Here is a 27,813-nt window from a genome sequence, read left to right as displayed (position 1 = left end):
TGGTGGGGGAAAGAGAGAGGACATCAGGTAAAGCTTGATCCAGAAGCAGCACTGCTCCCACTCCAGGAGCACGTCCAGGGCCCCATCCTGGCCCCAGGCCCCTTGCTCCCAGACCCTGGGTCTCACCCACCTTTCAAGTTTACATAGGCAAGTGAGGTAGTGCCAATGCCAAAAGTGAAGCCGAAAGTGACAAGACTTGGAGAATGTTTGAAAACATGAATGGTGAAGCATGCCTATGCTTTGCTCCCTAGGAAGTGGTGGAAAAATGCACTGATTCCTACCTGGATGCTGGGGGCTGGGAGACCCTGATGGGAGAAACCCATGAGCAAGTATTTCCAGAAGCAGCTGAATGAGGAGACTGCATGGACAAGAAAGATGAGGAGAGCCTTGGGGACAGGAGACCAGAGCTCTGGCTCAGGCGTGAAACGCTCAGCTTCTGAAGCCTGGAGATTGCTCAGTACTTGGGTTCCCTTTCAGATCTAAGTGGCAAGGACGGAGCCCAGAGGCTGGAAGCCTGCTGGCAGCTCCTGAGTCAGAGCAGACTCTAAGAGGCAGGATTAGAGGTGGAAGGTTCAAGCTGGGGAAGACTTGGGGGACAGGAGGACGCACTGTCTATCTTCAAATCTCTAAGAGGACTTCTTGGGGGAATAAGGGAGGGACCTATTTCCTAGGCCTGGACTGGGGGTGGGAATGGTGAGACTTACAGGAGGCAGCAACTGGCTCAGATGAAGCTCCCCTTGGTGGGAAGAGACCATGTAGTGAGGTAGTGAGCTCCTCAGCTCTGGGGGTATGCAAACCAAAGGCTAGACAGCTGTGTGGCAGGGATAGGAACAGCAAAGGGTCTTCACTGAGGACTACTGAAAAGCTCGTGGGCACCCCCTAGCTCTGCCCCACCAACCTCTGCGTCCGAGATGGCCACATGGTGGGACTCGATGGTGGGCCTGCGCCATGCCCGTGGGGAGATGTGGCTGGCAGGCCCTGTGGCGTAAGGTGCAGCCTGGGCCTCCAGGCAGCTCCCCGCTGGCCGCTCCTGCAGGGAGAACTTCCTAGCCGAGAGGCTGGGCCGGGCAGCGGGGCATCTTGAAGTACCGCCGGGGATCACGGAGGCAGCTCTGGCCGGTGGTGAAGGGTCCACACAGTTCCTGGTGGGCTCTGGGCTGCCATCCGTCTCCTCCAAGTGGGCCACATCCATGGCTGCCACTCGCTCCACCAACTCTGCCCGAGGGTCCTGGCAGCAGACCGCCGGGCCCCCCTCCATTGCCACAGTCAGCGGGTTCCTCTGTGCAGCCTTATTGGGAACCTGAGAAAAGAGGGCAGAGAAGCCTTCAATCCCGGCCACAGAGCAAGGAGGTCAGATTTCCAGGCCCTTCTCCCATCGTAGCCACAAACTGTGAGTTCCACCTCCGTGTCTTTACCTGGCCTGTTCCCTCTGCCTGGGTTGCCAGCATCCAAACTCAAGTCTCCCTACTAACTAAAGGAATTCCAGGAACTCATCTGGCTCTGCTGCACACCAGCCCTCTAGACCTCAGTGTCTGCATCTGTGAAACAGGCACAGTCACATCAGCCTTCCTGGCTTCACAGGGAAGCAGGGAGAATCTGATACTCTGGAGTCAGGACAGACAGACATGGGCAGAACACTGGAGGCCCAGCAGTACTGGGAGAAACAGAGCTCCAGGTCAGCTCAGGCCCCCATCCAGCAGACAGCGCAGTGACTCACAGCCCCACCCCCTGACAACAGAGCATTCCAATGCTGCTGCTGTGGCCGCCTGGAAGCTGATCCAGGCCCCCCTCCACCCCTCACTGCCTCCAGGAAGACTTCCCTGGGTCTCCAGCCTCTCCCACCCATCTCACTTCCTCCAGGAGGACTTCCCTGGGTCTCCAGCCTCTCCCACCCATCTCACTTCCTCCAGGAGACCCTCCAGGGCTACAGGGCAAGTCTTCCATTCCTCTCTTCCCTGCCCTAGCAGAGCCGGCAACCCAGGACAGGGTCCATTAGAGGAGGAGGCTGCTACTTTGGTGACTGTGAAGAGAGACTTCACTGCACTTATTTCTCCTGGTTTTTCCTTCCAGTTTATTCATGTGGCTAAAATGTTCCCCACATCTGTTCAGGCTGAGATGCTCCCCCTGGCCTGGCCTTATATCCACACTGGCCCTATTGCAGTCTGAGCCTCCAGGCCAAGGACTAACTCCAGCTTGAACCCCAACCAACCTCCAACCTCCAGCCCCAGACCTCACACTCAACTACAGCTCTGGGCTGAACCCTGACCCAGGGCTGAACCCTGATACTCAGGCTGGGACTCCATTTCTGCCCCAGGCTGAGCACTGGCCCCACCCCACTCGATGCCCCTCCCCTTTCCTGGACCAGACTCAGCATCTTCTCAGGAAAAGGAAGTAAATGGACTCCTGACCCTCTGCCCTTCCTGTTTGGCGGTAACTTGTGCTGTCACCACACAACAATTTTGAGAACGTGGTCTCCATTACACCCCTTATTCCCCCATCACCTTGCTTTGACAGATGTCAAGGAGGCGGGGTTCACTGGAGTCCACTGGCCACAGAGGAGCCTGGGCTGGGTTCCAGTCCTGCCGGCCAACCTGCTGTGGGCCCTAGGCAGCTCCTTCCTGACTCTGAGCCTCAGTCTCCCCATCTGTACCACAGATGCAGGACCTTCCCAGATTCCTAAGACCACAGCAAAACTTGGAGATGGATTGTGGGTAAGGGTGTGGTCCAGACCCCCTGTGCCTGGCACACAGTGTATTGTATGAGTAGAAGCCTGGTGGAGCTGATGTTGGCCTGCAGAAAGGAAGGGAGAAGGGAATTTAGACTGGCAACAGGAAAAGACATGGACGCTGGACCTAAAGGAGTGAGGGGAGTGGGGGTTGGTGAGGCTAGAGCATCAGGGAGGCCTCCCTGGAGAAGGTGAGAGTGGCAAGTAGGAGTAGAACATCGGGGAGGACTCTCTGAAGTAGGTGAGGAAGGGAGTAGGGCTGGAGCATCATGGAGGCCTCCTTGGAGGAGGTGGAATGGAATTAGAGCATCAGGGAGGCTTTGGGAACCAGATGGTTGCAGGAAGGAAGAAGCCAAGGCTAAAGGGAGCCCTACAAGCCTGGCCCACCCTGTAGGTGGCTCACCCTGACGCCCCTCCCCCTCACTCTGTAGGCCCTTTTTCTCCCACCAGAATATAAACTCCACAGGTTAGGGCTCTTGTCTGCCTCGTCTCCATAAGATTACTGGCATCAGCAGCAGTGCCTGGCACAGAGAAACAGTAAATATTTTTTGAATGAACAAGTAGTTGCCATAGTGATCATTACAGTCCTGGCCCCATTAGACAGATGGAACAGCAGAGAGGGGGAAGGAGACCCCAGGGAGCCTAAGGCAAGCCCATGGCAGGGAACAAATGGCAGTGTGCGGACCTCCTGTCCTCTTGTCCACAGCAGTGACCGAGGGGACTGAGAGTCACCCCAGGCAGAGGCCACAGGCTGCCCTAGCCCATCAAGTTTGCATAGGATTTCCCTGAGGCTGTTACTCCAGCCACAGGCCATCCTCCTTCAACTCTCTTTCCCTCTTTTCTCAGATTGGGAAAGTAGGGCCCAGCAAGGTCACACAGCAGGTCAGGGCAGAGCCTTCCTGCTCCAGTTTGGGGCCCTGTTACCTGGTTGAGGACCCAGGCTCTGAAGCCAGGCTGCCAGGCTACGCTCCTTCCTGGCCATGTGCCCGTGGGCAGGTGACTGCGCTCTGTGCCTGGGTTTTCCCCATCTGCAGAATGAGGTTAACAGCAGTATCACCCGCCCGCGGGGCTGTGAAAAGGAGTGAACACCCATCCCGGGCTCAGAACCAGGCCTGCCACTGACGAAGCCCCGTAAAACGGAGTTGTGCTGCCGTTGTTGTGATTGCCTGGGACACGTGGTGGCCCAGATGGATGCGCAGGCGGCACAAGGCAGCTGTGAGGGCTGACGTCAGGCCCTCCGCCCTCCCTCCCGCCTGGATCAAATTCAGGTGACTAAGCACGTCTGTGCAGGAGGCGCCCTGGGGAGGCCCCAGGTTCCTGCCTCGTGTCCAGGAGACAGGGCCGTGTGTCCGCGTGAGAGAGTATGTGTAAGCAGGGCTGTAGGCTCGGGGTGACAGTGTGTGTGTGTGTGTGTGTGTGTGTGTGTGTGTGTGTGTGTGGGGCCGGGGGCAGTGGAACGCACACAGGAGGGCATCTGCACGGAAACAAGACTCTATGGGTGTGGCCTATACTTGCGGATAAGTGTGTTCATGTACATTGTGTGCCTTTAGGTCTTTGTGTATGTGTGTCCCAGAATGGGGGGTGGGGCCTGCGCCCCTCGGGGCAACAGCAATGTGATCCCACAGCATCAAGTCTGAACTTCCCACATGGTCAACAGTCTACCAGCCTGGGGCTGCTTGCTGGGCTGGGCTGTGTGTCTTGGGCAGGACCCACCCCTCTCTGGAGGCTCACCCAGGGGGTCTCTCAAGGCCCTCTCTAAGCTGAGGCCTCCGTGCACACTACATATAAACTGACTCAGCAGGTGGCTAGGAGCCACATGGGCAAATAGAAGGACAGACAGGCTGGCACCCAGGCCCAGGACAGAGCAAGGACTCCTATGGGCGTGGGGAGCCTCCCAGGGACCAGCCTGGTCCTGCAGCCGAGAATGGCCAGGCTCAGGCCCTCACTCACTGAAAAATTCTACCCGAGTCTGTCCTCCCAGCCTGTGACTGTGCTGTCTGGACGGGTCACTGAACTCCTCGGGGCCTCAGCTTGCTCATCTGTGAACTGCACAGAGAGCCACCATCATGCCGCCTTCAGGGCTACGGGAGGAAATGGATGAGACTGTGAACGTTGAAGAGGATGGTGCCTGAGCGACGTGGAGCTGGGATGAGTCTGTGGCACGGCCACCGAGAGCGAGCCCTGATGTACGTGCAAAGCCCCATATCTGCCCCCCGCTCCCAGGTGGCCTGGCACATTACCCCCTCAGGCTTCTCCTCCCAGGCTACGTCCCTCATGCACAGGTGTCTGGCTATTCCCAAGGGATGCAGACCCTGGCTCCAGACCCTGCTTGGCCAGGCCTCCCCCTCAGGATGTGCCTCATCACCTGGGTCCCTCGGAGGAGGCCCAGCGCAGGACAGAGCAGGGGTATCCTGCTCTCATCCACACTGGTTCAAGCAGCCTCTCCTGGGATGACTTCAGGTACCAGTCAGGCCTCACCCTGAGTTCTGGAAGGCTGCTGGGAACCTCAGGGCAAGGTTGAGCAGGGGTCCCGCTATCATCTAGGCAAGACAAGCTGTGGCCCTGGCTGGCAGAGGGCAGGCCAGAAGGGAAAGCTGTAAGGAGGTGGTCCAGTCACCCGGGCCAGACACAGAAAGTGGCCTTGACATCACTGGGCTGCCTCACAGGAGCCATGTTTATGCTCCTGACAAATGTCTGGATGGCCCTGGCAACGGTGGCCTCTGTGGCTCCCGCCCCCGCCCAGGATGACTCAGTCCCCTCGAGGGAGGCCCAGGCGTCTGTCATGCTCGAGGACGCCTGCTGTGAGGACGCGCCCCCGCCCCCCCATTCCCAGGGAGGCCCCAGGCTCCGAGATGGGCTCTGTGCCTGATTCCGCACGGCAGCCCTCAGCACATCCTGAGCGCCCTTGGCTGAGAGTCTCCAGGCCTCCCCTCTCCCTCTGCCCCTGCATCCTCCAGAGCAGGTCTGCGCCTCCTTCCCTCCGTGTTCCCTGGCAGCTCGGTTCCAAGAGGCTCCAGTTCAACTCAGCATTTCCCTGAGTCTGCTCTTCCTCCTCTGTCCCCATTGCTGAGACGAGTGCCCCCCCTCACAGTTCTCCCAGCCCAGAAACCCAGGAGCCCTCCTTATCAGCCACCTTTTCCCTTTTGCCCATCCTTATCCCCCCTAACCCCACACTTACTCTCCACTCTGGCTGCAAGTCCCAAACTGCAGACTCTGTTCTGCTGCCAGGCCTTTGTCCAAGCTGTGCCTTCTGCCAGAACACACCTCCCTCTCCTTTGCTGCTGGAGGGCAGTTCAGACATCTCCTTCCTGATCTCCCCACTGCTGTGCTGGATGAGGTCACCGAGCCCAACTCCTTAAAAAGTCCACACGCAGACCTCCACTTTCCTTCCCCCCTGTTTCCGCCACACAGGTCACCCGCCTCCAGGCTCACACCCCAACCCCACCACACCCCATCCTCCAGACCAGTTGCTAGAGGGAATATTCCTAACATGCAAATTTGGTCTCAGTTCTTCCAGACCTGGCCTTCCGGGATCTTGGAATCTGGAGGACAGGAGAGCAGGAGACCTAGACTCAGACTGGGGCTCACAGGCTAGGGAGCAGCCAGGGACACAGACTTCTGGGACGCAAACCCAGGGTCATTCATTCATGCAAGAAAAACTCATTGAGCACCTGCTGTATATGCCCAGGCACTGTGCTAGTTCCCAGGAAATAAAGCAGCGAACCAAAAAGACAAAGTCCCTGCTCTGATGAAGTTTAATTTCTAGTGGGGCAAGAAGCAACAAACAAGAAAGCCAGGAATTAATAGATGGTATGTCAAACAGTACATGCTATGGAGAAGAAATACAATCGTGTCAAGCGGAATCAAGAGTGAGGCACTGGGGGGTGCTATTTATACAGGGCGATCAGGAAAGGCCTTTCTGATGCAGGATTTGAGCAGAATCTGAAGGAAGTGAGGGAGCGAACTGTGTGGATATCTGGGGAGGGCATTTTAGGCACAGCAACCGCAAAGGCTGTGAGGTGAGACGGTGCTTGCACTGTCTGAGGAACAGCAAGGAGGCCGATGTCACCAGAGTGGGGTATCCACGTGTGAGAGGTACCTGATGGCAAGCAGAGTTATACCTGGATGACAAGGCCCAGTCATTCACTGTGCCTGGCCTCACGGATGGCTTCCTGGAGGAGGTGGCATTTAAGCGCTTTCATGATTGCTGAGTACGGGTTTCAGAGGAGAGGATAGAAGTTCACACTGTGCATGACAGAGAGCCACTTCCTGGCTGGGGCTCAGGGCTTGGCTTTGGGGGTCTTTTTGGACAGAGACCAGGAGGACTCGAAAGCCAGAGGAAGGTTTTGAGTAGGGGAGTGACTCGATTTGGATGAGGTTTTAAAAAATCATCCCTCTGCCTTCTGTGGGGACTGAGGGTAAGAGGCCAAGGAAGGGGCAGGAGTCCCCAGAGTCTGTGGGCCTAGGACACGGTCTGGCACACGGTGGGTGCTCAGTCTGTATGCACTGAAGGAAGGAGTGGGGGCTGTGAGGGCAGTCGGTGCACCCTCAAGGACACAAGCTGTGTGCTCCTCCCACTTCCCGGCCCACTTGACAGATATACAGCCCCATACAAGCCCACCGAGGCACAGTCCTGTGACCTGGGACACAGCCTTCTCTACACACCCCTGCACCCTCAAGATACACACACACACACACACACACACACGCACACCCCACTCCCGGAGCAGGCACACGCCGATATCCGCGTGACCCGCCCGCACACACCACTCCATCCTGTAATGCACACAGGCACACTCCTGTGCCCACGTGACACACGCACACCCGCCTCCAAACACCACACACAGGTCCCTGTGCACGTGTGCACCCTCCGAGCCACCAGTTCTGTGCCTGTCGGGCCGCCGAAACCGCAGCATCCACCTCCGCCGCCCTCCTCCACCCCCTGCTCCAACCAGGGAGGACTGCGCAGCTAAAACCACTCGAGTCGCATCTGTCCCATTCATCCCCCCGCCCTAGCTCCAGCACGAAGACTCGGAGGTGGGCAGTGTGGGAGGAGCGCTCCGCGCAGATCCACACGTGGGTTCACCTGTCTGGGCCCACTCCGCATAGACACGGCCTCCCACCAAGAGCTGGGGCTGGGGTAGTACGCCAGGTATGGACGCGGTCCCGCAGACCAGAGCTGGGAGAGGGACGCAGACGGCGGGGCGCCCTCATAGATGCGGTCCCAGATGCCGGCGCAGACAGAAGCAGGCTCCGGGAGGCACCTAATAGACTGGGCCCCGCAGACCGAAGGGGGAGGATCCCCGCATGGACTAGTTCTCGGCTGTCCTCGCAGACCATCCTTCTCGCCTGCAGGCTCCGAGCAGACGTTCAGGCGTTCGTACCCTCCCGCTCCCCCGCCCCCTCCCAGCCGACCCCTACCTCGGTGCCCAGCGAGATTCTCCGCGGCCCTGAGGACGGCCAGGCTCGCTCCCGCGGCGCGCATCCCGCCCCGCCCGCCTATCCAGGGCCAAGATCACGGAGCTCAGACCGCCGGTCCCTGGGCTCCAAGCGGCGCTCGCTCCCCAGCCAGCCGCCGCTCTCGGCGCGCGCTCATTGGCCTGGCCGCGCGGCCCCCCTCCGGCACCGCCCAATCAGAGCCCAGGACTCCCGCCCGGCTCCTGGAAGGGAGGGGCCGCGGCGGGCGGTGGCTCTGTAGGGGTACCTCCCCCTGCGGCTGGACCGGCCTCGTCACGCCCCCATCGACTCGCGGCAGGCTATCTGGGGTCCCTCGAAATCCCTCCACGCCGCGGCCTGGGCCCCTTAGCTGGACCTGGAGGGTACGGTTGCTTCCCCCATAAAACCCTTTGTCCCCCAAACATCTCGGCCTGGGAGGGGCAAGAGCGCACCCCTGCCCCCGAAGTGGGGGGCGGGGATGAGGCGCAGTGAGTACTAGAGGAGGGGCGAAGCGAGATCAGCAAAGGGATGGGGCCCGGGCCGAGGGCCAGGGAGGAAGGCCTTGAATGGTAGACTCAGGAGTTTAGCCTTCTGCTGTGTGGAGGGTAGGGGAAACGGGAAGCGGTTTTAACAGAATGCTGGGGTCATAGTCGGATTCTCATTTGGGGAAGGGAGCAGGCAGCAGGAATGGCGAGCTGGGGCAGGACGTCGACCTTCGTGGTAGCCCACCTCTCCCCTGGCAAGCTCATCAACTCTTGGTTCAATTACATTCTACACTTGTGTATCTATCCTCTGGCACCTCACCCCACCGCTTGTCCAAGACAGAGCCCCATATCACTCCCCCAAACCTGGCCTCTTATGTCCCTGTCTCAGTCTGGAGCCAGACACCTGGGAGTCATCATAGCCTACCGCTTACCTGTTCCAACCAGTAGATCACCAAGTCCTGCCCATGCTGCTTCTTAAATATCCCTGGAATCCACCCACTTTTTTCTGCTTCTCTGCCCCTCCCTTGGCTCAGGTCACTATCTTCTTGCACCTGAATTGCTACAGCAGCCTCCTCATTGGCCTCCCAGCTCCGTGCAGCCTCATTGCCCTCCCGCACGGCCCCCACCCACTTGCATTTCTCCACCTGGTGGCCAGAGTAATATTTTAGAAACACAAGTCCAACTGGTCAGCTCCTGCTTCGGAATCTTCCATGGCTCACCAGTACCCTGAGAATAGATCTAATCAGGCCCTCCATGACCTCAGTCCTAATCACCTGCCTCACTCCTTTCAGGACTTGGTTCAATGCCCCTTCTGCCAGACACACTTCCCTATGAGCTCACTGCCCAGAGTGGGTTAGCGAGTCCTCTTAGGGACTTCCTTGAAGTGAGCATCTGTTTACCTGCCTGTTCCTCCTCTGGACTGGGAGCTCCTTGAGGGCAAGGACCATGTCTGATTCATCCAGCACAAAGCCTGACACGTTGCTTAAAAGATGTTTGTCGAATGAATAATTAATTGATATGGCGATTAGGGGGTTGGATGTGTGTGGTTGGAGTTCAGGAAAGAGGGCTGGGCCATTGAGACAGTTTTGGGAGTTGTCCGAAGGGACCCATAGTAGGGCCATGGGAAAGGCTGAGATAACTTCAGGGCAAATAAACAGGGGCTGAGGACAGAACCCTTGCTTTTAGGGGGAAAAATTTCTGTACCAGGTAGGATCAGTTTTGACTTAGATAACAGAAATTCCATGTAAGAGCCTCAGGGAAGACAGTCCTGGGCTGGTATGGTAAGCAGATGAGGTAGGGGGTCCCCGAGGAAAAGAACCAGATGTAGCATTTTGACATAAGAGAAGCCATTTTTGGCCTAAGCCGTTTTTGTAATCTAACCCTGGCCACAATGCTTGTCCTTGAACAGGTCTCAGTAATTAATGATCATAAGGGAACAAAAGAATGGAGGAACAAGCAGCTGTTATCAGGTGGAGAAATAACAATAGCAAAGATAATAGAGCAGTTGTAAAGACTCCCAGTTCTGTTTGAGTACTTCAGATTAGCCTGAAATACTTTCTTAAAAGAGCTGTTTTGCAGAATTTAAACCCCCTTCAACCACCAGATCAACTAGAACCTGAGGGATGATGTTGATCTTTTCTGAAGCTTCTGTCAACCTTTGCCCCAATTCTATGATGCGTACACTGCCCAAGCCTCTTCACGAATATGTAGCTTAACACTTCCACAATTTTGCCATTCGGGGAGACACTGCTTTGGGAAAGATCCCCAGTGTTCTCCTTACTTGCCTCAGGTAATAAGTGTCTCCTTCTCCCACTCTTTGGCTTGGTTGTGTCTTTGGGCTCAACACCCACCAGAAGGTGAACCCAGTTTTGGGGTAACAGTATGTCAGCTGTGCTCCACAAAGACCTCCCAGATGTGGCTCTTTCCACTCACTACTCCAGCCACTTCTGGATTTGACTCTTGTCCTCGTGATTCAGGATGGTGGCTAGAGCTCCAACCATCACGCACACATTCCAGGCAGTGGGATGGAGACAAGGATGAAGAAGAAGAAGGCAAAGGATCTGCACCAGCTCTCTTTTAAGGAAAGTTCCCAGAAGGCGTCACATGACGCTTCCACATACATCCAATTAGCTATAACAGTCACATGACCAGACCCAGCTGCAAGAGGAGGCTGGGAAATGCAGCTTCCATTCTAGGCAGCCACACACCCAGCCAAGAACCTGGGGACAGCTAGCTGACTCTGCCATTGAAAGAGAGGATAGAGGCAGGGGCAGAGCACTACTGTGTGCCAGGCTCTGTGCTAGGTACTTTATGCATCTTATCTTACCCCAACCTGAGTAGAGGCTATTATTACCCCTGACTCACAGAGGAGGCTTGGAGAGTTAAGCAACTTGCCCAAGGACACACAGTGACAGAGTTGCAATTGAAAACTATCTTATCCCTACACTCCAGGCTGACTGGAAAATCTGGAGAGGGTGGGTCCTAGGAGCTGCTGGAAGGAAATCTTTCAACAAAGGAGGGCTCAGCCAACAGTGTCAGAGGCTGACAGGCTGAGCAGGATATGGGCTGAAGTGTCTGCTTGCATCTGGCAACAAGGACGCCGCTGGTAACCTTGGCAAGGGCATCTAGAAGTGGGGGTAGGGGCTGGAGGCCAATTGTAGAAGGTGGGACCCAGAGGGAAGTGTAGACTGGTCTTTCTGGAATGGTGGTGGCAGTGAACGGAGAGCAGGCAGAGCAGCAGGGAAATGTGGGCTGCGAGGAGGCAGGAGGGGAGCGGGAGAGAGGAGAGGCGGCCTCCAGGCTGGGTGAGGCATGATTTCCAGGGAGGAATCCTCTGCTCACTCGGGAGGGAAGGGGACTGGAGGTGCACAAGCAGGTAGATCTGGAGAAGGAAGGGAGGGAAGAAGAGGGAGTGCCTGTCTTGTAAAATCCGAGGGATGGCTCTTGGCCGGGGAAGATGGCAGGAGGCCAAGGGCCTGAGGGAGAGGGGAGGGGCTAGCCTGTGATGTTCAATATGGTAGCCACTAGCCACACGTGGCAAGTTAAATTCAAATGAATAAAATAAAAAATTCAGTTCCTTGGTTGCATGAGCCACATTTTAAATACTTAACGTCCACAATGTGAATACTACATTGGACAGCACAGATAGACACTGTTCCATCACTGGTGTCGGACAACACTGGTCTAGACAGAGCATGGTGATGGGGGTGCCCAGAGACCCTGCTTGGCCAGAGGGTCATGCCCACAGCAGGGTCCCTGGAGGATCCTTCCACACTGTCTCCAGTCAAGACCTTCCTCCCCTCTTTGGGATTCCATCCGATCTCCCTCCTGGGACAGCCAGCCCCTTCCTCACCCCTGCTTTCATGAGGCCACTCCTGGGGTCTCTGCTTGTCCCAGTGCCGGGCCTTTCAAAGCCGGGGGAGGGGCGTGAGGAGGGTTGGGAAGATCTCCAATGACTGGGGCCGTGCCAGGACAGCGGACCCTGGATAGAGGTGAGCTGATGCCCAGCACTGCCTCTGCATAAGGGTCAGCTCACCACCTCCCACGGAGAGACCCAGAAGGATCTCAAAGATCGCTCAGCTCAGCCCCGTGTTTCACAGCTGCGGACACTGGGTTTCAGAGAGGGCTGGGAAGAAAGGGCGGAAGGCAGAGGTTTGAACTCGTTCACCAATCCTCTTATTACACTCCAGCCCTTGATTTCCCAGACCTTGTGTTCACACAGGGCCGGGCAGGCCCCGGGAGCTGGGGCTGGCTCACAGGCAGAGAGCCCAGGATTCGGGCGAGGCTCCCACGCCGACCAGAGGTAGCTGAGTAAGGATTCATCACTAGAAGGGGCTGTCCTGGCCTGACACACTTGAGGAGAAGCACATCCCCACAGAGGCGGGGTGGCATGGACCATGAGTCTGCGCCTGGGGGTGTAGGTGTGTTCAGATGGTTGTGTTTGCAGGGCCCAAGCTGTTCAAACACACAGTGTGGATGGGAGGGGGGGCTGTGCGTGCGGGTGAGCGTGCATGCGGGTGAGTGTGCACGTGGGGGAGGAGTGCATGAGACACCGTGTGGCCTGTGAGCACACCACACACCTGCTCAAGGCCCGCACCTGCCAGGGGATGCCGGCCCCAGCTAAGTCTGATACCTGATCAGGAGCGGTTCTAAAACTTAGGTCCTGAAAATGACCTGAAGAGTTTGCTGTGCTTGCAGACCATGTGACCAGATGTGGAGTTTCTGGTCCCGGAGGTCTGGGGCGCGCCCAGCTGCTGGCACTGCTTTTCTTTTTTTTTTTTTTTCCTTTGGCCTCGCAGCTTGTGGGATCCTAGTTCCCTGACCAGGGATCGAACCCAGGCCCCTTGGCAATGAAAGCGCAGAGTCCTAAACACTGGACTGCCAGGGAATCCCCCGGTGCCAGCACTGTTGATAAGCATCCCAGGGAAATCTGGGGTCAGTAAGAAACAGGGTTCAAGCAGAGCTGTCCAACAGAACTTTCTGCGATGCTGGAAACGTTCCATGTGGTTCAATAGGGCAACCACAGCCATATGTGTGTATTCAGCAGTTGTAATGTGGCTATTTGAGGAACTGAAGTTTTAATTTTATTCAATCTTAATTAATTTAAATAGTCACCGATGGCTAGTGGCTGCCATATGGGACAGCAGAGGTCTGGAGACATGAGGGAGTAGGATGGATGGACAAGGGCCCAGAGGGAGAGGCATAAAACCTGGGGCCAGGAGTGGCTGAGGCTGGTGTGAGGCTCCCTTGGGGGCTGCAGAGTTGGAGCCAGAGCCCAGAATTGTGCAGGTCTGTCCCAGAGTCCACCCTGAGCTTCCGGCAACCTGGTGTCTGCCTGGCCGAGAGGGTGGGAGCGCTCCTGGGGAGACCCCTCCACCCTGGCTGAGACCCCACCAGGCTCCCTGCCTGCTGTGTCCAGTAGGAGGGGGGAGACAGAGGTCAGGATGTCTTCACGTTGTCCTGCAGAACCAGGGTGGAGCTGGTGGCCGCAGGGTCGTGCGCCCCCTGTGTAAACATTGGGGGGATGAAAGTTATCCCGGGGGAAGCAGCTGGTTCCCCGGCACAGACACGCAGGCCTGGGGCCTCTGCAGGGCTGGCTCCGGGAGTTCTCTTACCGGCCCTGACCCCATGTCCTCCGCGTACTTGAACTTCTTCTGCTTGTAGTAGTGCCTCCTGGGCAGGATGTGGAGCAGCAGCAGATCGCAGAGAACCGTGGCCTGAGGGGCGGCGCACGGGAACCTGGGGGTGGGGACAGGACCCTCCACTCCCCACCTCTGTCCTGCCCCAGCTCTGGGCCCCAGTTTCCTCAGACATACTGTGTGCGGGTCTAGGGAGGTGGGGTGGGCTCAGTAATAGGGAACAATTTCGGTCAGGTCTGGGATGGGAGACTTGTTGCTGAGGTGTGGAAGGGGAGGGCCTGACCCCGGCGCAGTGACCCCATGACCTCAGCACTTACCACCCCAAAGATGCCAATCCCAGAGCCAATGGTGGTCATGGTGGGGATGATGTCAAACTTGCCAGCCTGGTGGCAGGGCCCAGGGGAAAGAAGGTTAACAGTCAGAAGGGTCTGGTGGAAAAGGCCTTCCACAGGAGCGCTGAGACCGGGCCGGGAGCAAGGGGCCTTCCCCACCCTCCACTGGCAGCTGGTCCCACAGCCTGCTGCCCACGGCTCTGGCTCTGCATGGAGACCCAGCTGCTGCTTGGGAGCCCTGGGTTTTGACCTTGACTCTGCCCTCCCTGGACAAGGGGAGACAGTGAGGGAGGGGTGGTCACAGGCTGGAAAGCCCTGCCCTCAACAGCATCTGGGTCCCTCTGTTATCAGATGTAGAAGTGCTGAATGAGGCCCATCCAACTTCCTGTTGCCTCTAACCACAGACACCCAACAAGCACCGGCAGGAACCGAGAGTGTGTCTCTGGCTACCCCTCACAATGGACACTCACCTTGCCGTCCACGAGGATGTCAAAGCGAATCCCAAACACCTTGAACAGGTGCCGGTAGTTGGTCCCATTCTCCACGAAGTGCCTGGCAAACCTTGGGGAAGGGGAGAGGTTGCAGGAGAGGGTGGGTGATGGAGAACTGTCTTGGGTCCAGAGTTTCCACAGCATCAGGGATACAGGAGCCCTTAGAGGTCCATGAGGACAGCCCCGTGCCCCCCAACATTATATAGAGGGGGAATCGCAGGCCTCATTCCAGGAATGCTGTACTCAACCGCTGCCCTAACTCCTGATGTGGGCAATCTCCCCAGCCAGTCCTGGCCAGGTGGGCCTCAAGGGAACCGAGAGCCAGGGGCAGGGCTCAGGCCTCTGGGCTCGTGCTCCCTGCTTGGTCAATTCCGGGAGAATGGGAGTTTCCTAGGATCCGCTGCTCCCCTCCCGGAGACACTTGCTTGGCCTTAAGGGGTTCTGGGAGTAGAAAAGCCCGCAGGACGCCAAGGAAGGATGCACTGGTGGGGGCCCGGCAGGCACCTGAAGTTGAAGCCTTGAGACAGTTTTTTCTCTTCATACAGCCCGTGGAACTCATAGACGGGTTTGCAGTGTCGCACATGCCAGTCCAGGTCACAGTGCCAGTCGATGGTGATGCCTACCACCCCGCCCTACCAGGGACACAGGCCCTCAAGATCCGGGGTTTAGGATCAAGAACTCCTGCCTTACAGCTGGTGCAGCTGTTTTCTGTCTGTTTGAGAAGAGACACTGAGAAGCTGCTTCAGGGTTGAGGTCCCATCACCCTCTCTGGTCCTGCCTCCCACCCATCACATTCCAGCTTTCTGACAGTTTCTAGAATACACCAGGTTCTTCCTACCTCAGGGTCTTTGCACAAGCAGTCACTCCCCCCACCCCACCCCCACCCCCGCCCACCACCATTCCCCACAAGGCTGGTTCTTTCTCATCCTTTGGTCACTTCTCCTGGGAAGCCTTCCCTGACCACCACCCCCAGTCTAAAATATGCCCTTGTGATTCCCTCTGTGTTCTCTTCTAGAACACGTGTCACTTTGTAACCACACATTTATTTTGTGTGATTATTAACGCATCTCTTCCAAGACTGTAAACTCCACAAGGGTGGAGCTGTCTGTCTCATTTGCACTGACTCCTGAGTCACAGCGCAGGAGGCAAGTAAATAGCTGTTGAATTAAAGAGGGAGTCTGTAAAGACATGGGCTGGGAAGAGAAAACCTGAGAAAGTGAAGCCCCTCTGGGCGAGGCAAGGATCAGGGACAGGTGGGCTGAGCAAGAGGAGAGTTGCGTGTGGAGCTGGGCAGCTAGGCGGGAGGCTAGATGCCTACCAACAATGGTGATGGGTGAGAAGTTCCTACTGGGGGTGGCAGGGAGATTTTTAGGAACAGGGGAAACTAACATTCAGCTTTCTGGTCCTGTGTGTTGCTACTGCGTAAACCCCCTCCAGGGGTTGGCAAACTGAGGCCTCGGGGCCGAATCTGTTTACACATTGCCTGTGGCTGCCTTTGCCCTACAGCAGCTGACCTGGGTGGCTAGAACAGAGACCATGTGACCTGTGGCCCATACGTATTCTCTGGCCCCTTAAAGAAAAAGTTTGCTGACCCGTGTTCTCCATAAAGGCACCGTGGGTGAGTCGTTTTGGTGTGTGATGTCACAGAGAGGGGTTGATTTCCATCCCTGGATCCCACAGGAGCGGATAAGGCTCACAAGGGAGCACGTACCTAGGATGCCTTGGGCCAGGCCACCCTGAAGTGCTGTCCCATGCCCTCAAGGCAATCCCGAGAGACTTGCACTATTACTGCTCCCACTTTACAGGTGCAAAAGCGCAGACTCACTGAAGGTAAGAGACTTGTCTGAGCCAGGATCTGAACCCAGTCAGACAGGTCTGTGCTCCTTATAAGGTAACGTTTCTCTGGGAATCCCACGTGACTGTGTGCATCTCAGCCTCCAGAATTCCCAGGAAACCTGGGCAGGCACAGGATTTCCCAGGGCCATGGGCCATGGGATTTAAGCTGCTTGTATCTAATATTTAAAAAACACTGGGCCCTCGGAAGACAGCCAAGTGACATCTGCCTATGGCCATTCATTCTGGGCACCTCCTCTGTGCCAGGTCCATGCCAGGCCCTGCTGAGGACACAGGCCTGAACCACAGAGGCCCCCAGTATTAGGGGATAGATCTATATATATGCTCGGCCCACGCTAGGGACTGGGTGCGGTGCGGGGGTTAACTGGGCCTGAAAAGTCTTTTTTGGCCTGATGATCTGGGGGCCCAGCCCTCCCCACTCGGCTGGCACCATACCTTCTCGGCCAAGGTGCTAAAATTCTGGCCTGACTCTTGTACCATATAGCCGAGCTTGAAAACTGGGCACAGTGGGTGCAAGGTCTTGTGATAGAGGCAGGTCTTCATGTAGGCGGCATCCACCTCCTCCACCAGGTTGCGCCTACAGGGGCAGACGGCATTGGTGGTGGCAGCATGCCAGCTGGAAGGGCACCCACCATGCCCGGGAGCTCTGGGGACCCCTCCCGGGCCCTAGAGACGCCCCCTCCCTATCCCTTGGAGACTGAAGGCAGCCCACCCCAGGGGCCCAGGCCAAGCTTCTGCCTCCAGAAGGAACTCAGCATGAGTGCAGGGTGACAGAGGTGACAGGTTAAGACCGGCTGGAGCAGCCTCCGCCTGCATCTCTGCCTGCTTTTCCCACAAACCTGGTGACCTTGAAGCGTGGAAAGCTGATGCTGTTCTTGATGAAGAGAGTGAAGTTCTCGGCCTCTCGGAGAAGGGCAGGGCTGGAGGAGACGGCACTCACCTACTGCCCCCTCCCCAGGAGTCCTTCGTGTGCCTACCAGAGCTGGGCTTGGCGTGTGGGGCTGTGAGAGCCTATGGGATCTTCCTGAGTCATTGGAGGGGTGGGCATGCTGTAATGTGGACTCTCAGGCCCCTTGAGCAGAGGCTGGGGCATCTTTGGCCTGAGCTGCACAGATGGGGTGAGGGTGGGGTTGGAAGAAGGGGGGACAGAGCACAGATCCAGATGCTCCTCTAGTCTGGGCTGGGGACCCTGCTCCCAGCTCCCTGGAAGGACAGGGCATTACCATGGGATGTTGTCATCCACCTCCACGGGGCACCAGCCAAAGATCTCACACGTATGCACGATGTCGTTGAAGGCCACACACTTGCCTGTGCGGATGCCTGGAGCAAGGGTGGAACCCCTGGGTGCCCACCCCAAGCTGGGGGTGCAGAGGAGAACCCCCAGGCCCCACTCCTAGGAGCCCCCATTGATGGGGCGCCCAAGAGCAGAAGCCTGGCTGGTTCTGGGACAGGGGAGGCCAAGGTCAAGGTGGCGGGAAGAGAGAGAGCAGGAAGGACATCCTGGTGGAGGAAGCCTGGAACTGACAGGCTGTGGAGGGGGACAGGAGGAGGCCGACCTTACCTTGGGCCTTCCTTTCTGCCTTTCCCGGGGTGCAGCCACTATTATTCGTGCACGTGCCCCCTTCTGGGTTCTGGGGAAGGGGAGAGCTGCTGGCCCCAGGTCCCCTGGGTAGGGTCCTAAGAAGATCCCCCCGCCCCCTGCATGGCCCTAGGGTGTGGGGCAGAGTCTCAGACCCCTTTGGAGTGACGCTTAATCACAGCCTCCTTCCCCCAGTCCTCTCCCAGGACCCTCTGGGCTCATGCCAAGCTGCCTAGTGCTGATGTCACAGCAGGGGTAGGGGAGGTTGGGGCCTGGGCATTGGGCAGGCACTGAGGCTCAGCATCCTGCGTGGCACACAGCTGGGAGGGAAGCCTCAGCAACCGCCAGTGGTGGGCCATTACTGGGTGTGAACTTATGCCTGAGATTCCACCACTGTGGTGCCGCAGGAAGCCTACCTGGCTTCCCCTCCAATGCCCAAGGGGGCCTCCTCTTCTATGTTATTTTCCCCTGTGGGTCCAAGAAGGGGGGATGGGCAACAGTCCTCACCTCTGCACAGTGGCCTTGGGCCTGCCGGGGGGTGGCGATAAAATTGGTCATGACCACAAAGGAGTTGTCCCCCTGGAAGTGAGAGGCAGGGGGAGGGGAGGGCAGGGCTCTGAGCTGGGAGAAGAGCCCCAAGAACCCAAGCACTGCCCTAGCAAGCCCCCAGAACCCACAGGACACCCAGCAGCCTCCATAACCCACGACATCAGACTGGGGTGATGTTATGAGGCTGCTTCCGCCCCTCACTCACAGGGAATCTGAGGCCCAGAGAGAGAGAGGAGCTAGGCTGGTCCCCCAGGGAGGTGGGACGGAGCCTAACCCAGCTCTGAGCCAGCAAGCCCTGTGGCTGGAAGGTGCACCCCGAGTCTGCTCACCTGGGCTGGGAAGACGTAGTCAGCCACATCCCAGACCTGGGGGCCCAGGCTTGGGAGCTTCGTCACAGCCAGACCCTTGAGTTTCACAGACACGCTGCTGATGAGGCCACTCGAGGTCTGGTAGCCCTTCTCATAGACAAACACCCACCTGCAGGGGGGCAGAGGGGCCAGAGTTGGCCGGAGCCATTCAAGGATGGCATGAGGCTGTGGGCCACCGCCCCTTCCGGCACCAGCTGGACGTGTCAAGTCCTTTCCCTTCCCCTCCCCAGACGCGTCTCTGAGCCACTCTCCGTTCCTAAAGCTACATCTGGGACTGGAGGCTGGAAATCCTCACCTGCTCCCCCTGCTGGCCTGTGCCTAGGGTTCTACCATTCTTTTCACTATAAAAATACTCTTACTGGTTGGCCAGGGAGCAGAGCCCCTGAAGGTCTCTTTCAGAGCCTTTTCCAAGAGTAGCATTTGTTGGAGGCCAAGCTGCTTGGACTCCAGTCTTCAGCCCTATCTCCTTCCTTCCTGAGCTCTTCCCGCTGAGAAACAGCAGAGTATGATGATGGCCGAGAGCCTGGCCTTTGGTGCCCGAGAGTCTGGGCTTGAATCTCACAGGCTGTATGAGGGTAAACTAGTCTCTGTTTAGGGCAAATCCCTCTCTGTTTCAGTTTCCTTGTAAAATGTAAACAATAATAGTACCAATACTACTTATGTTGTGAGTTAATGCCTGTGAAAGCACTTGGAATGGAAACGGGCATGGGCTAAGCACTGTATAGACATTAGCTACTATTATCTCAGCCATGCTGGGAGCTCTTGGGGAGGGGGACTGACTGGAAGGGAAACCGGAGGGGCAAGTGGCCCTTTGAAGGGCTCACAGCATCTGGCCCCAGATGAGGCCCTTGTGGGTGTGGGTCAGGCTGGAGGTCTCCCAGCTTTCTCAGGAAATTCTGGCCTTCCCCTCCCAGCATCAAGAACCCCTGCTCCTCTGGGTTCTCCACTTCCAATCTGGGAGGTTTAGTGGGGTCAACCTCCCTCCTAGCCCCACAGTGGGGGGCACACGACCAGGGTTTGCCAATCAATGTTCCATTGCCCTAGCAACAGCAATGGGTCTAAGGATGGGCACACAACCCTGAGGAGTTTCAGCAACGCAGCCCGAATTTTTCTGGGAATTACTGGGAAAGAAACGTCCTCTCTGTTGGGTGGCTAAGCAAGGTATGGTTAGTCATCTGTGTTACCTCACGGAGACAGCAAGCCTGAGAATGAAGCCAGCTTAGAGAAAAGCCAGGCCAGTAGATGGAGAGGGGCAGACCCCTGACAATGTTGCTTGAGCACCTGGATCCTGCCACACCTGAAGCATGTTGAAAAGTCACTTCTGGACTTCTCAGTTATATAAGTTAATAAATTCTTTTCCTTTATTTAAGCCAATTTGGGTTTGGTTTCCGTAGCTTACAAGTGAGAGTTGTGGATAATACTTCTCTCCAGGGTGTGGTCCCCTTCCTTCAGGAAAGAATCTTGGCGATTCATTGTAACTCTGTGTGTGTGTGTGTGTGTGTGTGTGTCCATGGTATCCATCAGAGTGTGTAGCTGTGTATCTCCAGGGCAAATCTGTGAGCACACTTGTGGCTGTGGCTGACTGTGGGGAGGTGTGTTTCTGCCCCTGTCACCCCTCACCCTACCTTTAGCCCACCCGTCCAAAGCAGAGCTCAGAGCCCTTCTTCTGTCCCCCAGAGCTCAGGACCCATGACGGAGTTCTCCAGGCCTCCTATTCCCAGTCACCACTAGCTCTCTGGGGGCTGTCTCCCTGCTCCAGGCTCCAGGAAGGCAGCCCACCAATGTCGTCCTCTCCCCTCCTATAGTCTACTCCTCTCCTTCTCCAAGCCCCCTCAACCCCCAAAGCCTGGTGCTGGAGCCCAGACAACCCCTCCCAAGCTTAAGCGTGGTCACTGCTGCCCCCTGCAGGTCTCAGATGGCAACAGGTGAGGCATGACAAAGCCTGAGCCTGCCTGCTTGCCTCCAGCCCCGTCAGGGAGGGTGGGCCATCACCTATTCCCCCAGTCTCCTTAGGTTCCTTCCTCCAGGAAGGCCTCTGGCTCCAGGTCCAAGTGTGAAGTTGCTACTGAGGGGGATGACGGGGAGCTGCTCCGCACTCTGAACACGCTGCAGGAGAGAGAGGTCACCGGCCTGCCTCCTGGGCCCCCCGATCCCTGACATCCTAGTAGCAGCATTTCTCTCTTTGCTCAGAACCAACTCCTCACCGTATAGATAGAAAAACTGAGGCCTGAGGGAGTGTCCCTCCCGAGTCAGAGGCAGACCCAGGCTCGAGGCTCCCCAGCCCAGGACCCTGGCCCCGCCACTGAGCAGTCTGGCATCAATGTGTCTGCCAGGAGCCACACGGAGGCTGTGCCCCGGGGCTGATGTAGCCATTCCAGGCTGTGTCCGTTCCCAGGGGCTGTCAGTCCTGTGGCCCAAATCTGACATCAATGACCTCGGTTCTGATAATACCGGAATGACCATGGCGCCAGGCCTCTCCCTCCAAAGCCATGCTCTCCGTGATCCGGTCTTGTGGTCAACACCCCAGGAAGGCCACCAAGGGGGTCTGATGCCAAAGACACTGGCATCTTCAGAAGCCCCTCCCCTTCCAGAAATTCTCTTTTCCATTCTCTCCTCCTCATCCTCAGTAGTCTCTCTTCTTCAACAGCCCCTTGTGGAAGAGGCCACATGGTGGAGTGGCTGAGAGTGTGGCCTCTGGAGTCACAGAGGCCGAGGTTCACACACCAGCACCGCCACTCACCAGCTGCGTGGCTTCAGGCTAAAGACTAAACCTCTCTGAGCACTAGACGTCTCAGTAAAAGGAGGTGAAGGCACCTACCTCAAAGATGCTGATCGTTCCACAGATATTTACAAGCAAGGCCCTACCCCTCACTGAGCCGTGGGCTGGGCTCCAGGAAGAAAAAGAGTCTAGGTGATGGTGTGGAGGACGTTCCCATGAGTTCTTTTTAAGGAAATTAACACAGTGCTTGGCATGCAGCAAGCACATGATAAAATAATCCTATTTATTTACGGTCTCTGGTCCTCCTTCACCAATTCCTCCTTAAATGTCGATCTGTCCCCATCTTCTGGCTTCCATTCTCAGCCCAGGCAGAACCTTGTGTGTGCTGTTGCGGGCACACTTTGTCCCGATTTTTTATCTCCACTTCTGCACTCTCCTCCAAGATTCAGTTCCACACATTCAGTCATTCAACAGATATTTATTTATCGGACCCCTATTATGTGCCAAGGAAAAACAAACCAAAATTCTGCACTCAAAGAACTTATATAGAAGCTTCCCTAGTGGTCCAGTGGTTAAGACTCCGTGCTCCCAATGCAGGGGGCCCAGGTTTGATCCCTGGTCAGGGAACTAGATCCCACATGCCAGCGAAGATCCTGCATGCCGCAACTGAGACGCGGTGCAGCCAAATAAATAAACATTTTAAAAAAAAAGAACTTATGCAAATGTTGAACCTCCAACTGTTTGGTGACACAGATTCCTCCCCCCCTGCCCTGCCTACCCTCCCACCCCCCTCCCAGACATCTCATAGGTACCTCCAACTTAACTTGACCCTTTGGAAAACAGTCTGGAAGGTCCTCAGAAAGTTAAACATGGAATTACCATTTGACCCAGCAACTCCACTCCTAGAACCGAATACCCAAGAGAACGGAAAACATGTCCACACAGAAACTTATACACAAATGTTCACAACATTATTCACAAGCAAAAAGTGGAAACAACCCAAATGCCCAGCTAAGTGTGGAATTTCCATACAGTGGAATATTATTCAGCCATTAAAAGGACTGAAAACTGAAACGTGTTACAACCAACGTGGACGAACCTTGCAAACATGGTGCTGACAGAAGCCAGACACAAAAAGGCCACATATTGTACGATTTGATCTTTATGAAACGTCCAAAATAGGCAGAGCAAGGGGTAGGGAGGCGCGACGGGGAGTGGCTGCTAAGGGGTGTGAGGCTCCTTTTGGAATAGCGCAAACGTTCTGGAATTAGATAGTGGTGATGGTTGCACAACTTCGTGATTACACTAAAATCCACCAACTTGTGTACTTTAAAAGGGTGAACGTTATGACTTGTGAACGTTATCTCAAAACAAAACTTCAACCGGACCAAACTGAACGCCTCATCTTCCCACAGAACTTCCTTCTCTGGTGCCCTCATCCTGAAGGACGGGGTCATACTTGCCCCAACCCCCAGGCTCACAGCCTGGACACGGCACCCTCCCTCTCATGCCCCCATTCTTTGCATCCCTCCATCCTTCCCATCTCCCCTTGGCTTTCATCAAAGAACCCAGAGGGCTTCTTGTGGGGAGGCTGAGACACAAGAGGAGCTGGGGCAGATGCCGGGGCAGCTCTGGCGTGCGGCAGGGAGGACAGGGCATGTGGCTGGTGATACAGGGTATAGCCTTGGGCCACGGGCTATTGGGCAGAGCACCCTTGGAGAGAGGCAAGACCAGGCTCCGGGCCCAGGAGGGACTGAGTTCAGAGCTGGGGCCCACACCGGGGCTCAGAGGTTCATCAACATGCAGTCTGCAGACAAGTCAGGCTGATGATTTATGTCTGTAAGTGTTTTGACTGAATCATCAACCTCTAAAAACCAAGAGATGTTCCTTTCACCCATAATTTCCAATTTCCCACTGCTCTTGAGAAGTCAGGAACTGTGGCCATGCTGGGCACATGTCCTGATGCAGCAACGGTGGGCAGAAGCTGAGCTGTGGCCACCCCCAGTGCGGGGCCCGCTGGGATGATGACCTGTCTTCCATGCTCGCTGCTTCTGCCTTGGCCTCACCCTCACCTCTTATCACTGCTGCCTCTTCACAGCTGTCCTGCCTCTGGCCTCCACCCCCTACCCCAGCACCTGCCTGCCCTGGGCCTTCCCCTGTTAGACACCCTTCCATGGCTCCCCACCACCTGCAGGAGAAAGCCCATATCCCTCAACTCAGCATTGAGAGGCCTGAGCCAGTGGCCCTGCTCACTCCTCCACTTCCTCTCCCTGTCTCTATTCATGCTCCCTCAGCCTAGCCCTAGTGACTCTTTGGGTGTTCCTTCCCTGCCCCAGGACCTTTGATCACACTCTGCTTTCCAGCAGAAGTGCCTGAAGCGAGGTGGGTACCCAACCAGGCTCCACCAGTCAGGACATTCCCTTTCCTTGGCCACAACAACTGGTTCTGGGATGGGCACATGACCCAACCACAGCCGATAAGAGATGGACCTGGGACTTTTGCTGGAACTCTGGAGGAGAAGACGCTTTTGTGCCCCAGGGCTGCTGGTGGCCATTTTTCCACTCTGAGGGCAGAGAGCCTGCCTGAGAATGAGGCCTCCACAGAGGAAAGCAGAGCTGAGAAGATCCTGGCTAGCTTCCTTGGAGAACCCAATGGGACCAACCTGAATTCCTCATCTTCCCATAGAACATGCTCCTGCACCCTCATCAGGGAGGATCCAGCCAGGCCTGAAGCCCACACTGATTTTTCAGTTACACAAACCAGTTAATACCCTCATCCTCCCTTGTTAACCCATTTTGATTGGGTTTCAGTCCCTAGGAACCAAGAAGTTCCAGCTAACTCATCCTCATCTTCTCTCTCTCCCCCTGCCCACCCTGTACCCCACCTCTGTCCCAGGGAACCTGACGCAGGCCTAGGCACAGAGAAGATGCTATGGAAGTGTCCCTGGATGTGTCTCTCCCAGCAATAATTGCTATCTCTCCTTATCTCTGATTGGTGCACTCCAAGATCAGAGGCATGTGATTTCATGAGCTCTGTGTAGGGGCGCACAGGAGGCCTGAGGGAAAGCCAAGAGCAGGACTGCCTGGACTAGAGCCTCCAGGCCTTTGCTCAAGGCTTGTTCTACCACTGTGCCACCTCCTCCAGGAAGTCTTCCCAGGCTCCCCTCCCCAAGCAGCATTCATAAATCCCCTTGAGACCCTCCTGTGTGTGCAGCCAGAGCCCCCCAGACAGGGACATATCCCAACACACCTCTTGTATGGGCCTGCGAGGTCATGGATGACAGCTCACTGCCTGCACACCTCCAGTTACAGAGAGCTCATCACCTCCCAGGAGACAGCTTTAACGGCAAATTAAACCATCCCAATTTGAGATAAAAAGAGTGACATCTTAGCTCAGGCCGCCAGGGCCTCAGGTCCGCTCCCTCCACTTGCCCTCGACTTCCCGGAGGATTGTGACTGACAGAGAAAACAGCCTCAGTTTCCCTCCTCGGAGTCTGTTCGAGTTCTCAGCATCTCAGCCTCTCTGCCTCTGTCTCAATAATTCCCTCTCCATATCTGAGCCTCAGGGCCTCTCTCTTCATCTGAGTGTTGTGTTCCAATGTCTGTCCCTCTGTCCAGTTCTGTCTCTGTGTCTGCCCACCCCCCATCTGGACTATCTCTCTGTCTCTGGGGTTGGGGTGTCTGGCTCTTCTATGCTCCCCTCTGTGCCCCTGCAATGCCCACAGGACCAGAGAGTCTGACAGACAGGGCCCTTGGGAAGGGGGGGCAATTAAAGATAGGCCATCCCTCCTCAGAAAAGGGCAAAGACAATGTCTTTGGAGGGGGTCCCCTAACCCCTGCTCTGTGGAACAGCTGGGAAACTGAGGTCTGAAATTGTAAGACAAAGTGCAGGCTGGATTTGGTCAGCAGTTGCGGGTGCCTAGCTGAGCGGTCAGTGCAGCAGTGGGCAGTGGCCAGACGAGGGCACCAGAGACAGCAGGAGTGGCAGCCCCAGCTGGAGTCTGGGGGTTGGTGGGTGTTTCCAGGGACTCTGCCTGCCTCCCTCTGCTCTGTGACTGGGGCAGGTCAGTGCCCCTCTCTGAGCATGTTTCCTTTCCAGGATATCAAGTCCAACTTTGGAGTCACACAGCTGGATTCAAGTCCTGGTTCAGCCTTTTTCTAGCTGTGAGAACCAGGCTAAATCATTCAGTGTCTCTGAGTCTCACCAACACTGACGAGGCCACATCCATTTGGAAACTGAGTGCACTGTCTTGGGAGAGAGGAAGGGAAGGAGGCAGGTAGTGAGGTCCCCGTCACTGGAGGCATGTGTTCAGGACTGGATGGTGGCTTGGGGCATCTGCTGCAGCTGGGAGTGGGGTGGGAGGACTGTGCCTTTCCCTCTGACAGTCTGTCACCAACACACAAAAGGAGGTCTGGCAGTGCTGACCCGAGAGCAGAGATGGGGAACCATGGGGGCCACGGTGAGGACAACGTTCTCCCAGCCTCTTGGTGGGAGCGATGCGCTGGGCCTGTGGGCAAGCTCTCTCCCCGCTGGAGGGTCAGGAGTGTGGCTAATGGTGGAAACACATCGGGGCCCCATTAGAAGGGTTCTCAGAGCCCTTGTGAGGAGGGGAAGAGAAGGCAGAGTCAAGGCTGGGGATCAGGAGGCCCCAGTTCTAACTGGGCCTGGATGCTGACTTGCTGTGTGACCTGGAAACCCCACTGCTCCCCTCTGGGTCTCTTTCCCTCACAAGCTCAATGACACTGCACATATCAAACTGGTTTGTGAACAGTAAGGAGGCAGAGTCCGAAAGGTATCGGAGGGCTGGGTCGTGGCCCTGGCTCCACCCAACCAGCTCTGGGGCCTCGGGGGCAGGGGGTGGGGGGCAGAGGGAAGGTTGTTTTGGATGTCAGAGGCCCTAGGGGGACCAGGTGGTCACTGGCCTCCTGGTCAGCCCGCCCTAGTTTGGTCTCACAGCAAAAACGGGGACACGGAGACCAGAGGGGCAGGGCTTCTGGGTGCCCCAGACCCCCCAGCGGGGGCTGAACCCCCTTCAGTGGCCTTGAGGCCTCCAGGAGCCCTCTGTGGAGTCACTGTAAGTGGACATAGTGTCCCTGACACAGGGGCGCCCAGCCCCAGGGGCACCCCCAGCAACCACACCCAATAGGCTCGTGCCCAGACACACGAGGGCACGTGCACCCCACACAGAGCCCTGGGTACAATGCACACGCATCCACACACCACACACACGTGTGATCACATAAGCACCTGCCCAGACAGCCAGACCGATTTCAGGAAGATGGCCTTTGCGTGGCTCCCAGAACAGCAGCCCACAGGGGAGTCCCACCTACTTCTGCCCCTGCACCCCTGGGGCGGTGGGACAGGCCCCATGATGCCCAGAAAGGAGCTGTCTTCCCCAGGACCAGAACGGACCTCCCACCTCTGCGTGACATGCCACCATTAAGGCACCAGGTGTTCTGAATTTGAAGGTTTCTCTGCTCAGGTTCTGGAATAGACCAGGATGCCTTTACTTTAGGCAGGGCAGGTGAGCGCAGGGCCCGTCCCACTCTGGCCTGTAAAGTGGGGTGCGGCCTCCATCTCTCAGGAGCTGCGTGGCTTGGCTGGGAGGTCAGAAGTGGAAGGGCTCTGGCTGGGGCTGGCTGGGGCCCTGGCCTCTGATGCCCCCCCCACCCCTTGAGGGAACCATTAGCAGTGGGTCAGTTCCTCAGAGCCCAGAGGCTTTGCCTCTTGTTCACCACATGACCGGAGGCAGGGCTGCCCCTCGTCACAGTGTCCCCACCTAGGCAGCGGGTTAGCAGGCTTCCCTTCCTTCTGAATGGCACCTGAAAAGTTTGTCAGGAAGCGTGACAGGCCGTGGAGGGAAAGAGGGGCTCTTTGGGGTCATGGGAAGCATCAGCCTGGAGGACAGGCCTGGGTTGGGGGCTGGTGCAGGAGGGCAGCAGGGGGGGCGTCCAGACTCACCCAATGACGTAGACCAGAACCACGAGCTGGATCAGGCGGAAGATGACGCCCACCTTCTTGTTGCGCACAAGCACCATGCGGGGAGTGTCATACTCAAAGAAGAAGGAGGCCAGCTCGTCCTGGAGCCGCCGCGCCATGGTGGCCCAGCTGGGGGCTGAGAGCCGAGCCCCCTGCCC

The 27,813-nt window shown here is 56.8% G+C and overlaps 2 protein-coding genes across 11 annotated transcripts in view; both read right to left on the bottom strand.

The window, feature by feature from the left end:
• The window catches only part of CAMKK1 (calcium/calmodulin dependent protein kinase kinase 1), a 28,356-nt gene extending 20,051 nt beyond the window's left edge, over nt 1-8,305 (bottom strand). For 2 of the 8 annotated variants that reach the window (XR_010937759.1, XM_067717405.1), the window contains exons 1-2: nt 5,904-6,115; nt 899-1,300 (exon numbers count right to left, since the gene is read on the bottom strand). Coding sequence is in view for 6 of the 8 variants with exons in the window: in XM_067717405.1 (XP_067573506.1) it covers nt 899-1,300; nt 5,904-6,026 (525 nt within the window). In the remaining 2 variants the exon portion in view is untranslated. Of the gene's footprint in view, nt 1-898; nt 1,301-1,415; nt 1,688-5,903; nt 6,118-8,146 lie in introns of those variants that run through there. The other 6 variants (XR_010937758.1, XM_067717403.1, XM_067717406.1 and 3 more) reach the window with 5 other exon arrangements.
• Nucleotides 8,306-10,705: 2,400 nt separating this feature from the next.
• On the bottom strand, nt 10,706-27,793 carry P2RX1 (purinergic receptor P2X 1). 3 transcript variants are annotated; one of them, XM_067717428.1, is made up of 13 exons: nt 27,638-27,753; nt 20,950-21,063; nt 18,919-19,066; nt 18,548-18,619; nt 18,023-18,092; nt 17,685-17,781; nt 17,301-17,381; nt 16,897-17,038; nt 15,112-15,239; nt 14,587-14,677; nt 14,102-14,167; nt 13,761-13,818; nt 10,706-13,650 (listed from the first exon to the last, which is right to left on the bottom strand). In XM_067717428.1, exons 4-13 carry the CDS (start codon nt 18,596-18,598, stop codon nt 13,244-13,246), a joined length of 1,191 nt encoding a protein of 396 aa, XP_067573529.1. In that variant the 5' UTR covers nt 18,599-18,619; nt 18,919-19,066; nt 20,950-21,063; nt 27,638-27,753; the 3' UTR covers nt 10,706-13,243. The 3 variants fall into 3 exon arrangements, with proteins under 3 accessions (XP_067573529.1, XP_067573528.1, XP_067573527.1); XM_067717426.1 differs by lacking the exon at nt 20,950-21,063 and having other exon boundaries at nt 13,435-13,650; nt 13,761-13,862; nt 27,638-27,793; XM_067717427.1 differs by lacking the exons at nt 18,919-19,066; nt 20,950-21,063; nt 27,638-27,753 and adding an exon at nt 19,067-19,218 and having other exon boundaries at nt 18,548-18,568.
• Between the last annotated feature and the right edge of the window lie 20 nt (nt 27,794-27,813).

Source organism: Pseudorca crassidens, chromosome 19 (assembly GCF_039906515.1).
Source record: "Pseudorca crassidens isolate mPseCra1 chromosome 19, mPseCra1.hap1, whole genome shotgun sequence".
Taxonomy (NCBI): Eukaryota; Metazoa; Chordata; class Mammalia; order Artiodactyla; family Delphinidae; genus Pseudorca; species Pseudorca crassidens.
This window is presented reverse-complemented; position numbering and strand designations above follow the sequence as displayed.

Bases quoted from the DNA above. Each gene is read 5' to 3' on its own strand.
- P2RX1 (XM_067717426.1), bottom strand. From the start codon at position 27,774: ATGGCGCGGCGGCTCCAGGACGAGCTGGCCTCCTTCTTCTTTGAGTAT. The intron at 18,620-18,918 runs GTGAGCAGACTC...TCTCACTTCCAG, and splicing joins ACTACGTCTTCCCAGCCCAG to GGGGACAACTCCTTTGTGGT. The intron at 17,382-17,684 runs GTAATGCCCTGT...CGTCTCCTCCAG, and splicing joins GTGGATGACAACATCCCATG to CCCTGCCCTTCTCCGAGAGG.